Genomic DNA, 13256 nt, shown 5'->3' with positions numbered 1-13256 from the left:
TCAAAGAAAATTAAAAATACATGTAGTTGCTCTGGAAAATCAAGCATTTAAAATAAGAAAAACTGAAAACATGTGAGAATTAAACATTATGTAAATGTATGCCCAGAAATGCGTTCTTTCTACCCCCAGTTAGTCAAACTGAATATCTACAGCACAAAAAAAAACATGCACTTAGTACCAGGTTACTTTACTTCTTGTCTGCTAACAACGAAAGTCCCATCATGGTCCCAAGATTGTCCAACCTTTGAGTCCCTTTGTAATGCCAACACCTTATACTCATGATAAAGGACACCTTATATTACCTAGACTTAGTGCCAGTTCAGGTAATAGATTTATGAATGACACTTGCCCCTTCTACTCTGTTTGTAGGGACACTGTATAGAAAGATAAACTGTCATCACCTACAAAGAAAAGAGTGTGAGGGAACTGTCCTGTCTGTGGGTCACCAGCTCATGAATTAAGAAAAGCAAGTACTCAAATCAGCTAAAAGAACCAGACATAAGTGACACAAGAATGTTATTAATTTAGAACCGCGTAGCTGTCAGAGGTGAACGCCCTGTAGTTTAATTTCTGATCGCTGCAAGTAGGCCATGGAGTTTCTGAGCCGTGTAAAGCAGAAAAATAGATGTATCCTATAAAGCAGAGAAATAAATATATGCTTCCACCCCCTTCCAGCATGAAATAGCAAGGAGGTGAGGGCCAGATATTCTGTGGCAAAGTAGTTGATGCATTAATGTAGGGTTATTTTATGAGTTTTCAATTAGGTTTTTAGGCAGTTTATTTGAAAAAATGTTTTTAAGTGCTTAGCTTTTCTAAAAAGTCTTGAGGAGAAACCGCAAACCCTGTAATTTCAGCATATTCACTCCAGTGTTTATATGCAATTTCTAAGGCACAATAAAGAAAATCTATATAGGGTACAGCCATTTGGAATTAAAACACAGTGCTGTGGGTGCGAACAAAAGCAAGATATAGTTTCAAAGAAATACCTGAGCTTTATTAGAATGATCTGGACAGAGGTGTGTAAAAAAGGCCTGTGTACAAGAGCAATTGAACACCTGCTCAAGATACACTGAATACAATGCAGACCGTACTGACTTACATGCTATGTTAGATAAAACTGGGAAGAAACACCAGCTTGAAATGGGAGAAGGCAATATCTGCAAATAAATGCAAAGACAATCAGGGGCATGGCAAGGAACAAAATGAATCCCTTTCCTTTTAGGGAAAACAAGACCATAAAAAGGGGTTTGTTTTTGTACAAAGATGTTGACTTCAAGTTGCAGCCTTGCCTAATGGTAGAAAGCCAACTAATTTGGTATAATAGCAGGAGGAGAATATTTGAATTTCGCTGAATGGCCAATTTGACAATATATTTATTGGTCTTCTTAGGTCCCCTGCCAGTCTTTTAGATATTGTACTATGCCACCTCTTCCTAGAGTAGCATAGTGTGGAAGGGGAAAGAATGAATTCATTTTGAGCCTCCACATACCTGTTGTCCAGCAGCAGTCTCTACCCCATGTCATTCTGAGCTGTTGGTATGGCTGTCTCTGTTGTGGCTTCTGAGGTGTCTTAGGTGCTTGACTCCTCTGCTGATAAAGGTGGTACTAATAAACCTTGATGTGGTGCATATGGTAAACGTTGTGCTTCTATAATCTTGCAAATAATTATAATAATTGGTACCAATCATGTTTCCAATCCTTATGTTTGGACAGAAATGTCCCCTGCATAGTATCTGGGGATTTGCCCCTTCCCTGAGTGGCACAACTTTATGTTAAACTGGTATCTTGACATTTTACCAGCCAAGTTTACATCCCTGTTTTGTCGACATTGGCTAATTGTCCATGTCCTAGGTTGTTACTTAGGAAGAAACCAAGTTACAACAAGCACCCTCTGAGAAGTCCGGAATCAGTAATAATTCTGCATTACACATTAGTTATTTCACCACTTTTTCATCAGTTTCAGAGACAAGTTCATGAGAAATAAATGGGCTTCAAAGTATGGATCCAAAACCGTACGTAGTATCTTCAAAAATCTTTATTTTAAGCACATTAAAAGTTCTCCAGCTTTGCACTGCCGACACGTGTTTCGCCCACACAGGGGCTTTTTCAAGGCAATCTCATTCAAGATGGACAGGTCAGATTGTCAGGATGGTCTGATCGGTGTGTCGTAGCAGGAATCGTACGAAAGTGTTAAGAATCCTATTGATTAAAGAGTTGGCGGTTGCGACGTTCAAGATGTATGTTCAAACATGATAATTAGTAGGGAGGCGATAGTCACTTGGTGGAGATCAGTTCTAGTTTTCATGAAGTGTAGAATTTTGAAGACCTTGGTAAGTCAGCACTGCTGAGCAGTGGAGATCCGGCTCCTACACGTACTTCCAAACAGACTTACCAAGGTCTTCAAAATTCTACACTTCATGAAAACTAGAACTGATCTCCACCAAATGACTATCGCCTCCCTACTAATTATCATGTTTGAACATACATCTTGAACGTCGCAACCGCCAACTCTTTAATCAATAGGATTCTTAACACTTTCGTACGATTCCTGCTACGACACACCGATCAGACCATCCTGACAATCTGACCTGTTGATCTTGAATGAGATTGCCTTGAAAAAGCCCCTGTGTGGGCGAAACACGTGTCGGCAGTGCAAAGCTGGAGAACTTTTAATGTGCTTAAAATAAAGATTTTTGAAGATACTACGTACGGTTTTGGATCCATACTTTGAAGCCCATTTATTTCTCATGAACTTGTCTCTGAAACTGATGAAAAAGTGGTGAAATAACTAATGTGTAATGCAGAATTATTACTGATTCCTGACTTCTCAGAGGGTGCTTGTTGTAACTTGGTTTCTTCCTAAGTATTGACACAGGCATTAAGTTGCTTTGTATCACACCCCCGGTGGTGGGTGTTCTACCAGGTTCTCAGTGCACCTCTATCCTTGATATTTCACACGTAACTTGATCAGTGAAAAATAGTCGCTAACAGAAGGTGCGGACGTTTTCTCGCCTCGAGAAACGCTACCACCAACATTGTTGTATTAATGTCCTAGGTTGTTGACTTGAAGCTGTGGTGGCTGCGTACTGCAGCCACCACAGGCTAGCACACGCTGAGCGTATCTGCTGTGTTGTTTAACTCCAGAGGCCAAATTAAGTGTGAGACTGATGCCCATTGTCCTGCATCGCTGTAGCTAATGCGATGGTGCAAGTTCTTTGAAAACACCATCCAGCTCCATATAGGCCTCATCTCCATTGAGCAGGTATTGCTGTTCCAGAACTCGCAAAGACTGAAAGACCATGTCTTAATCATGCAAACTCTTAGGGCTTAATGAACTATAAATGTGACAAATGGGCTAAACTCTTGGCTAAAGCTTTGAACGCCGCTGTGAAGGATGGTATCCTCAATCACAGGCCAAATCCACAATTATACCAATATTTAGGAAAGGGGAAAGAGATGATCTGCGTTGTTACCATCCTATTTCTTTAATAGACGTGACAGTTAAGATGTTGGGACGAGTCATTCCACAGGGCTACCGGATTGGCTGGAGGAAAATCAGTTCCCGAGTGACCTACAATACGGCGTTAGAACAGGCAGAAGTACTTTGGACCAATATCTTAATCTAAAACTGGTTATTGATAAACATACCACTCCTAAACAACGACATACATATATGGCTTTTATGGACCTTCCTTTGGTCTTCGATATGGTAAACAGGAAGAAACTTTGGTCGATTTTGGAAAAAATAGGTTTATATAAAGAGCGCACTTTTTTGTTTCATTTGAACTTTGACTTGGAGACCAGTATTAGATATGATCAAGATGCCAAGACTACAGCCCCTTTTAAAGTGAAGTGTGGAGTAAGGCAGGGCTGTATCTTGGCTCCTGTTTCATATACCCTTTATATAAACAAGTTGGGGGAGACTCTCTGTGCAGCCAGGCAGGATATTTTTTGTGTAATTGCTTTCGATATTCCGGCTCTCCTGTATGCTGACAATGCAGTCCCAAAGGTTGTTAAGTGCTTTTGTTTCATTTATGAAAAAGCTGGATCAACGCACTGATTTTTTTTTAAATCACATATATTGGTGATGGGTAGGGGAGTTAGGGGAGGAGAGTTTACAATCTGGCTGGAGTTGAAATTACCACGGTGAGCACCTTCCCTTCCTTAGGGATTCTTTTTGATGAGAAGGGCTCATGGGAACCACTTTTACAAAATAAAAGGAATGTTTTTTCCAAGTCAGTGGCCTCAGTCTTCTATTTTGCTAGTCTCTTAGGGGCTAAACCAATTAAGGCTCTTATCCAAATTTAGCAATCGAAATACATCTCTTTGTCTTCATATGGGAGGGACATCTGTGCCTATAAAAAATGCCCTATTAGCAAATAATTGAGAATACATTTTTAAGATGACTTTTGGCAGTGCGCCAATCTACTGCCTCCTTTGTGGTTCATGAAGAATTAGGGGTGGGCTACATTTCAGATTTATTGGCAATACGGATTCTGTTAAGGTGGTTCTCGATATGGTTCAATCCTGATTTGAAGCTCAATCGGATTATCCTAAGGGCTTGTATACTATTGGACAAGGCCAATCTATACCATGGCTTAACTGCATTAGCTCTATTTACAAAGAAATGGGCTAGAGCGCAGGTTACTAGGGAGTGTACAGAATTGGCAAAACCTTCTGTTTGCACGCATGTTGCGATTTCTACTTTTGGGCATGCAGAACTATACTTTACGTCTGTCACTAACCCTCAGCATCGATTTATGTTGACACGTTTTAGGCTTAACCAGTTGCACTGGTTTTTCACAGATCCTATTGGGCTGAATAGTCATTAACCTATATCCATGTATTTGTGACAACTTTTCAGATCAGGGCACTTTACACTTTGTGCTGTATTGCAACCTTTATTTTGTCCCTCGAAGACCATGTATTTTACCTTTATTGAAAGGGAGACTGTTCACTCAGGCTAGACCCGCTTTTATTTTTCTATAAATGTTATCTAATTAATTTGTCTGTTTTAACGTCCGAGATTTTTAATGACCGCTGTTGGACTCAGAAAAAGAAGGGGTTGATTTGTATTTGGAGCATATTGTTTGCCTGTTTTTCTATTCTCAGGACATTTATTATGGTTATTGAGCCCTGGATTTTATATGTTTTATTTTCATATTTACGATTTTTTTTATTATTCACCTGTTTTTTGTGTCAAAATAGATTTTTCCTGAAGTTGTTTATTACTTGTATGTAAGTGTCTGTCTTGAATCTTTGTATTCAATTGTATGTCTGTATCTTTTATGTTTTTTATTAATCGACCAAAGATTATTTTGACTGACTGAACTACAGCTGTGACCTAGTGATCTGCACCTGTGCCCAATTCATGCCTATCCAGTGCCTCTGCCTAAGTTTACGCCTCACATTGAAGCACTTCCCATATCTCGGAGAGGGCACTGTAGTTGAAGAATTGCTTCACCAGGACACAAAGGGGAGGTCAGACCCCTGCAACTGTAACCCCATTGATGTGTGTAGTATTTTGTTTAGCTGTGAGATTAAAGTATTGTTTTTACGTTTTTAACAAAAGAATAAGTACACGGCTGGGCAATAATTTATTATGTCTGTTAGCTGACTCCTGAATTCTGAACTCTTGTCCTCAACACTATCTACTCTGAAACCTTTGACTGCTCACCCTTGCAACAGTGACAGTCAAGTGTGGAAAGGGTGTACTTGGCCTAGTTTGTGAAGCCACAGGACTGACTCCAGGCACCAGTAGCAAACATTTTCAACCGCCACGATTGTGGCACAGAAGCCCCTAATCACGCTCTGGCCCCCCAAATGGGGTCTGCCAAATAAGTAAATAAATATTAGGTAGGATGCACCAAAAGATGCACAACACTAAGGGATGTGCTCTGTAAAAAGTTTTAGAACAAGTGGCTGTATACTGCCAGCTGTGGTATACTTTATAGAAACACATGTTGGCCAAGGGGTGCCGAAGCTATGTTAAATGAACACTGCTTTCACCTAGCCGACCGTTGGTGTTTTGCTTATCTTTTTCTAATAATCCAGATAGCTGGTTGAAAAGGGAACAGATTCATTTTGTTAGTTCCATTTTCCGCACAATGATCATGTGTGAATGCAGTTTCCATTGTTTCTATCCCAACTAACTTAGGACACCATTCCACAAAACACGTCTTACTGTTTCACTGCACTCGGAGGTCTGGCATCAGAAGTCAAGGGCAGCTCAGTGTTCTGTCAGGCAACACACGTTCCACAGGTGCCATTCGAGGTGGGGGATGTTGCTTGCTCATGCGTGCAGTATGGGTTGAGTGCTGCTGTACCTAGTGTTTGAAATCATGCAGGCGGCAGAGTTATCCACTTACATAACATTTTTCTTGCATTATGCACTGCTGAAAACTGGAAATTGATTGGGTATTTCTTAAATTAGGCTACCCAATTCATCATTGTGGTGCATCACTTCCTGTTCGCCGCCCATTTCATGTCTTGCTCCCTATGAAGTCCAATGCAAGGAGTAGGTTGCACGAGTTGCAAACACATCCTTGGGGTTTGCTTTTATCCGGTGAGTTCTTTATTCCTTCTTAACTTTTTCCCATTTTGCTCAGCACATTTCTTTGTTCCTCGGCATTAGTTAGTCTTGGCCTGCTCGAGGTTTGTTGGTTCCTCAATGCAAATCCTTTGATTTCGAGTTACTGGAGTGTCAAATGGTTTATGCCTGACCAGGCCTTGATTTTCTACTTATTCATGCATGGTGTTATCGGTCTATTCTTCGGCCAGGAGGTTATCTATTTGAAGAGTTTTTTCCTGGCAGATGGTGGTTTCTTATTGGGAACACATTTCCAGGAATTATTAGAAGTCATTTAAGGAAATCGTGGCTGCTAAGAAGGATTGTCCTTTATCAAGGGGTGAAGACTTACTGACTTAAGAAACATACCTGGCACTTCATATCGGTCAGGCCTGACAATGCTCAAAGGAAATTCACCAATCTAATGTATCAGATGATTCAATACAAAAGTGGTTCCAATCTTGCGTTGCAAGATGTTTGAAAGAACAATCCCTAATCTCAAGTATTACATGATTTACAGGCATCACCGACCCGCTAGTAATTCATGAACCCAAGAAGGACATTGCCACACTCATGTGGTACACTATTCAGGGAAATAGAATCACCAGTTCCAAAATTCAGGGATTCTAATGATAAGTCACCACCCACTGTTCATGACTCTGAATACTGTAGCCCCTCTTTATTATAGTTATCTCAAGAAGAGACTCCCCAATCGCTAGAATTCCATGGATCTCAGAAGGAGTGACCACCCTTCAATGTTTCATGATACTGTGCAAGATAGTACCTAGTGGTCCATGCTCCCAAGAATGACAGCTACTTATCTATAGTGTTACATGATTCTCAGAACAGTCAGAAGTCTATAGACTGGACCAGGTTTTCAGATTCTTTGCGGTTTTCTGGAAATCTGTGTCCATCGGAAGGGGTTCCCTTTACCTGGCCTTTATCGACCTGAAAACCGCATTTGACCCGGTGCCCCGTAACAAACTATGGCAAGTGCTGCATGACATGGGTTTTCCGAATCTATCTCCTAGAATTAATAAAGAAACTTCACAAGGGCAATTATGCTAGGATTAGATGGGGGAGCCAGGGAGACCTGACAGAGAGGGTGACTGTGAATAGAGAGGTGCGCCAGGGCTGTGTGATGGCGCCGACCCTGTTCTCCCTCTTTGTGAATGGGGTGGAGGACCATTTGAGGGAGGACCAGGCCGACGCCCCAGTCCTGGCAGGAGAGAATACACCCACCCTTCTCTTCGCAGATGATACCCTCCTGATCTCAAAGACACCAATGGGCCTCCAGAAACTCCTGGATAAATTCAGCTTGTTTTGTGCAGAGCGTGGCTTAATCATCAACACCTCCAAAACAAAGCTGATGGCACTGTCCTCATCCAAAAAAGTAAAGGTTAAACATCTCACTTAATGGGGCGCCTCTGGAGGTTGTCGAGGCTTTCGACTATTTGGGCATAAGAATTAATAATGAAATGACCTGGAACTCCCATGTCTCGAAAATGCTCCTGAACTTCAAGAGAGTGGCAGGAGCTATTGCACGAGACCATCGAGGCTCGACCAGCAGACCTATAGACCTATACCCTGGCAGTTTATGAAGGGAAGGCGTTGGCTTCAGCAGTTTATGGCTCCAAACTTTGGGGGTTCGAGAACATCCCGGAACTGGTTAGGGCAGAGAACAAGTTTTTTCGAGATTTGGTCTCGCTCCCAGCCTCAACCCCTCTAAAACCACTTTTCCTTGATTTGCGCAGACGCTCAATCAAGGATATAGTCCGCCTGCGCCCTTTGTTATTCTGGGTGCGCTTGCGCCCTTTGTTATTCTGGGTGCGCTTGCGAAGATCAACTGATCTAGTCAATTGCGCTGCAGCATTTGATGAACTCATCGGCTTGGGCGGCTGTGCCAAGATTTGATGGCTGAGCAAGCGGAAGGAGTTAGTCACGTGATTGGGATTGGGCGAGCTTTGGCTGACTCAGTCCTCCCCACCAAAAAATGTTGTTAAGAAGTTGTATTTGGACTGGGTTCTGAAGGAGGAACTAGAGGGACATAGGTGGGGACCTCTGACCGATCAATTTCTGAACAATAAGTCTGCCAGAAAGTTCGAACCATTTCTTGATTTCATTCAATCACCTGGCGACAGAACACTTTTCTTAAAATTCAGATATGGAAGCCTACCATTAAATTCTTTTACTGGAAAGTGGAGACCTTCCCTGCCTGATCATACCTCATGTCCATGTTGCCCATGCCCCAAAGAGTCTTTAGCACATTTTATATTTGCTTGTAGAGCCTATAGGGGTGTAACAAGACGGTGGCTTAGGCAAATTTGTAGGGAGCTGGGCTTCAGACAGCACCTTAATGCCCTGCGCATTCTTACAACAGATGTTTCATCATTGGCTTTGGTGTGTGGGGTCGCGAAATATTTGGGAAGAGCATGGCAGATAAGATCTAAGCAGCTAAAGAGGATTTCAAATGAGGGTGCTAAATGATATCTCAGGTTAACTGTGTCTGAACATGCTGCTATCCTATTTTTAATGGTTTTACTGGTTCATCCAATTTTTATTCTTGCCAGGTCTCTAGATCTTCTGGTAGTTTTTCATTCAATCTGCTTAATCCCAGCATAACCTTTCTAGCAAGTGCCCATTCTTTTACATATTTTATCCAATTTTCCACCATAGAAGATTCCAGGTCAATGTGTTATACTTCGGCTCCTAGCAAGCAGGAGTGTAAGTTGTATAAATCTTGCCAGGCAATCCTGGTGTTGTCTAATTCCTTTCTTCTTTGAAATGGAGCTCCCATGAACCATGGCTGGCTGTTTTTTAACCTCTCTGTAAAACATTCAGGGAATGACTATACACAACAGTGGATTTACAACAGAATGGCAGAGGTCTGTAATTGTTACAAGTTGGTCGAGTCTTACAGAGTCTTAAAGTCAGGACATTTTGAAGTGTGGTAGGATGGCAGCTTTTCAAAGGATGTGCCCAGGTTTTTGTTGTTATTGATGCTGGCAAAGGTGCTGTAGATGGTATTTTAAAGGTGCTATTGAAATGATTTGAGCATTCGATTCTCCATCTTATAACAAAGGTGGCCCAAAACGTATTTTAATAAAGGGGAAATCATGATCCAAATTATCGAATTTTGTCAAATGTTTTGCTTTCAAAGCAAATTTTATGATTAAGGGAATGCAGGTACTGAGTAAGTTGAAGTGAGGAGAGAAGTAAAGAATAACTGAAATGTGCTTGTATATGTGCTTGTATATTTCTTTCTACATTAAATGTATGGTTATGGGTCTAAATAAATCTTATTTTGTTTGATTTAGTTTTGTGTTTTGCATTTCTATACAACCACACCCAAAAATAGTCCTTCGCAATTACTTTTGACTTTGCAAAATCTGAAAAGAAAAATATGAGTAATTGTATATCAAATGAATGCGTTAATACAGCTAAACTAATATTTGCCGATGTGAGGTTCAAAGGTACTGATCTTCAAATAGCACTTACTAGTCTCAAGACTATGTGTATGCCACTTTAATCCATATCATAATTTTGTTTTCCAAACAGCTCAGAATGTACTGTTAATATTGATCAATAATAAAGCTCTCATATGTCAAGTAACCTTTATCCAATCAGTGTCTTATCAATTGTGTTCATGATTGCTTATCATTACCCTTATTTTTCAGCATGGCACTTATAAACATGATACATGTCAGCATACGAATTGCAAGTTATAATTAGTTGTGTATCAGATATATGGCTTTTAAAATCTAGGTTTATGAATGTGTGTTTTCCCCTTCACAAAATGAACTGCAATAGAAGTACAACGTAGACAAGGATGAGGTTAGTATTCGCTTTTTCCAATTTATTATGTACTAATTATTACACTCTATCATTCCCACTGTCCGTTCTAATTAAAATTCCTACAGGGTAATGTAGGGTACTAAGTATTTGTAAACTTAATTTATGGTATTCTGAACACTAATAATACTTACTTAGACGGGTTCCAGCTTATGGACCAGATCGGAGATAAGTTTCCACCGGGTCGTTCAATTCTCACCTTTTCATCTCCATTTTTGTTCCTGATGCTTACAACGCCATTGAACATGCCCATCGCCAGATACTGTCCATCATTTGTCCAGCTGATAAGAAAAAACATTGTGACTTCTGATTACAAAATAGCATAAAAGATTGCATGTTTCACTAGAAATGAATAATTTCCTTCCAGAGGAGCCATTCATTTAACAATTTCAATTTCTGTGGTTAGCAGGAGATTTGGAATGTTTATGCTGTCCCTTTGAACTTTCTCCAATGTGATTTCCATCCATGGGTAGATCAGCTGGAGTGACCATGGAAGGGTTGTAAGCTGGTCACAAAAGAATCACCTGTATAACCCAGAGAAATAAACTCCAATCTTCTATACAAGACTTGACTCAGTGTGACATCATGCACCAGTGTCCTTTGCCATACATGCCTAAAAGCTTGGTTTACTTAAGTAACTTATCATTTCCATTACGAAATTGAAAATTGGGATACACCTTGAGGAGAAAAAATGGGCATTAGACCCGGTGGCCGGTCTTTGACGCGAGCAGCTGGTTCTCTGGAGACCAAGTAGGTATTTTACTTATATACTTCTTGACGAATGTCTGACTACAGAGGGTGCCATCTGTGACTAGATCATGAGGCTTTTGTTTCCCAAGTTAGGGAACCACAATTATTTTGGTTGTTAAGGTAGGAATTCCCTTGCTTGAGTTAGGGTTAGGAGTTCAGATAGAGACCCCCTTAGCCATGCCAAAAGCCCCTGACCCATATCTGCATGCACGTAGGCAGAAATAGTTGACCTAGCACAGATGGTAGGTCATTATACCTTTTCACTGCCCCCAACCCTTTTTATATTTTTAACCGTACCTAAGGTACCCAAAATTAAAGGTATTATCCTGGGTTTACCTTAAGGTATTTTTAGTTATTATGGATCCATTCCTGTTTATTTACATTTATTAAGACCTCCCTTTTATTTAGTAGGAGTACCTCCTGGTAGTATCATCTTACCAGGGTAGTGTGAGGTTTTCTAGGATGAAGCGCATACCATAAATAGTGGGTGAGCTTCCTCATTCAATCTAATTGGTACACTGCAGTAGGGAATTTCACATTTGGGTTTGATGTGAAGGCTATCTCTAGTATTGGCCTGGTTACCCAGTGTAGCATTACGGTGTTCACCATCGCATTTATTTTGTGATTGTTGCGATTACCCTGGAGTGTGTGTGGCAGTGTACCTACATCTCTCCCGTTGTGATATGTGGAGCCTGTTTTTGTTCTACTTTTTTGCCAATCCCTGCCTACTTCAAACAATGCCTCACCTATTTTCGGGCATTGACAGGAGTAGGCATCTTTGTACAATGCAAACTCCTCGAGATCCTGGCAACTGAAGATGCAGGAGTACTAACAAAATATTTTATGGCACAAAAGAACAAGTTACTTACCTTTAGTAACACTTTTTCTGGTGGATACAGTGTCTACTTGTGGATTCTTCACCTTATGAATATCCCAAAGTCAGCATTCCACAGAAACATTTCTTTACAGCTCCCACCCATGTTAACAAGGACATCATAATACCACAGCTCCACGCACAACTCAGAATGAAGACACTGGAGCCATATGAATCCCTCATCAGCGTGCTAATGTCAGTTTCCACCTATTTTGTTCGAGCCTTCGAGGCAAACGAGTGAAACCAACAGTACCCATGGGTCTCAAATAAAAGTCTTAAATATATACATACCGTATATGTAGACACAAACATACCATATATGTAGACACAAACACACACACACGTTTGTGTTTTTCCAATAACTTTAGCGCCGTTTGACAAATCTTCGTGAAATTTTCCAAACTTGTGATCAGCTCAGGTCAGCTCCTGTCTTGAAAGTTTCGGGGTGATTCGCCAAGTGGGGGCCGAGAAAAAAGGGGGGCCCTAAAACGTCTTTTCCCCATGTTATTTTCTATAGGAAACTTTATACGGCTACAGCCCGAACTGCTGAACGACATTACAACAAATTTGGCAGAAAGGTAGCCCTTGGTTCAGAAAGAGTCCTTTTTGTTAAATGGTGTAAATCCGTTCAGTAGTTCCTGAGAAATTAAAAAGAATAATAGTTGGAAAATCAATTTTGCATAGGAAACTTTAGCCAAGGATACAGCCCAAACTGCTGAACGGAATTACACCAAATTTGGCAAAAAGGTAGTGCTTGGTTCAGAGAGCGACCTTTTTTATAAATGGTGTAAATCTGTTCAGTAGTTGCTGAGAAATTAAAAAAATAAAAGTTTCGATATCTAGGGACGCGATGGGTTCGCGAACCCTCCCGACCACGATCTTAACTGTGATAGGCTACAAACACTCCAAACCAGGAAGTGTTGGCAGCCATCGTGTGACTCGGTAGAACCGAGTCACAAGAAAACAGTAAAACAAAGTTAAAAGTGAAGAAAAGGAGGAAGGGTAGAAACACCCTGATCCCCTAGGCCTGCTCAGGGGGTCCCACAAGGGCCCGCCAATTTTATTTTTATTAAAATGTCCGAATGCGCGCTGGGTGCATGAATCCGGACGAAAAAATAAAAAAAATAAGTGGGGCTCCCCCACTTCATTTAAATGAGCCCCCAGGTGGGCCAGTTCCCGGGGGCAATCATATAATTATACTGCCACATCCTCG

General features: G+C 40.9%; 1 protein-coding gene across 1 annotated transcript in view; it reads right to left on the bottom strand.

Annotated features, from left to right (window-relative positions):
- IFT122 (intraflagellar transport 122) overlaps nt 1-13256 on the bottom strand; it is a 283966-nt gene that overhangs the window by 180012 nt on the left and 90698 nt on the right. The window contains exon 7 of the mRNA XM_086939241.1: nt 10554-10700. Coding sequence (XP_086795367.1) covers nt 10554-10700 — 147 coding nt within the window. The remainder of the gene's footprint in view (nt 1-10553; nt 10701-13256) is intronic.

The sequence above is a fragment of the Lissotriton vulgaris genome, chromosome 9 (assembly GCF_964263255.1).
Source record: "Lissotriton vulgaris chromosome 9, aLisVul1.2, whole genome shotgun sequence".
Classification (NCBI taxonomy): domain Eukaryota; kingdom Metazoa; phylum Chordata; class Amphibia; order Caudata; family Salamandridae; genus Lissotriton; species Lissotriton vulgaris.
The sequence above is the reverse complement of the archived record's forward strand: the minus strand, read 5'-3'. Positions and strand labels throughout refer to the sequence as shown.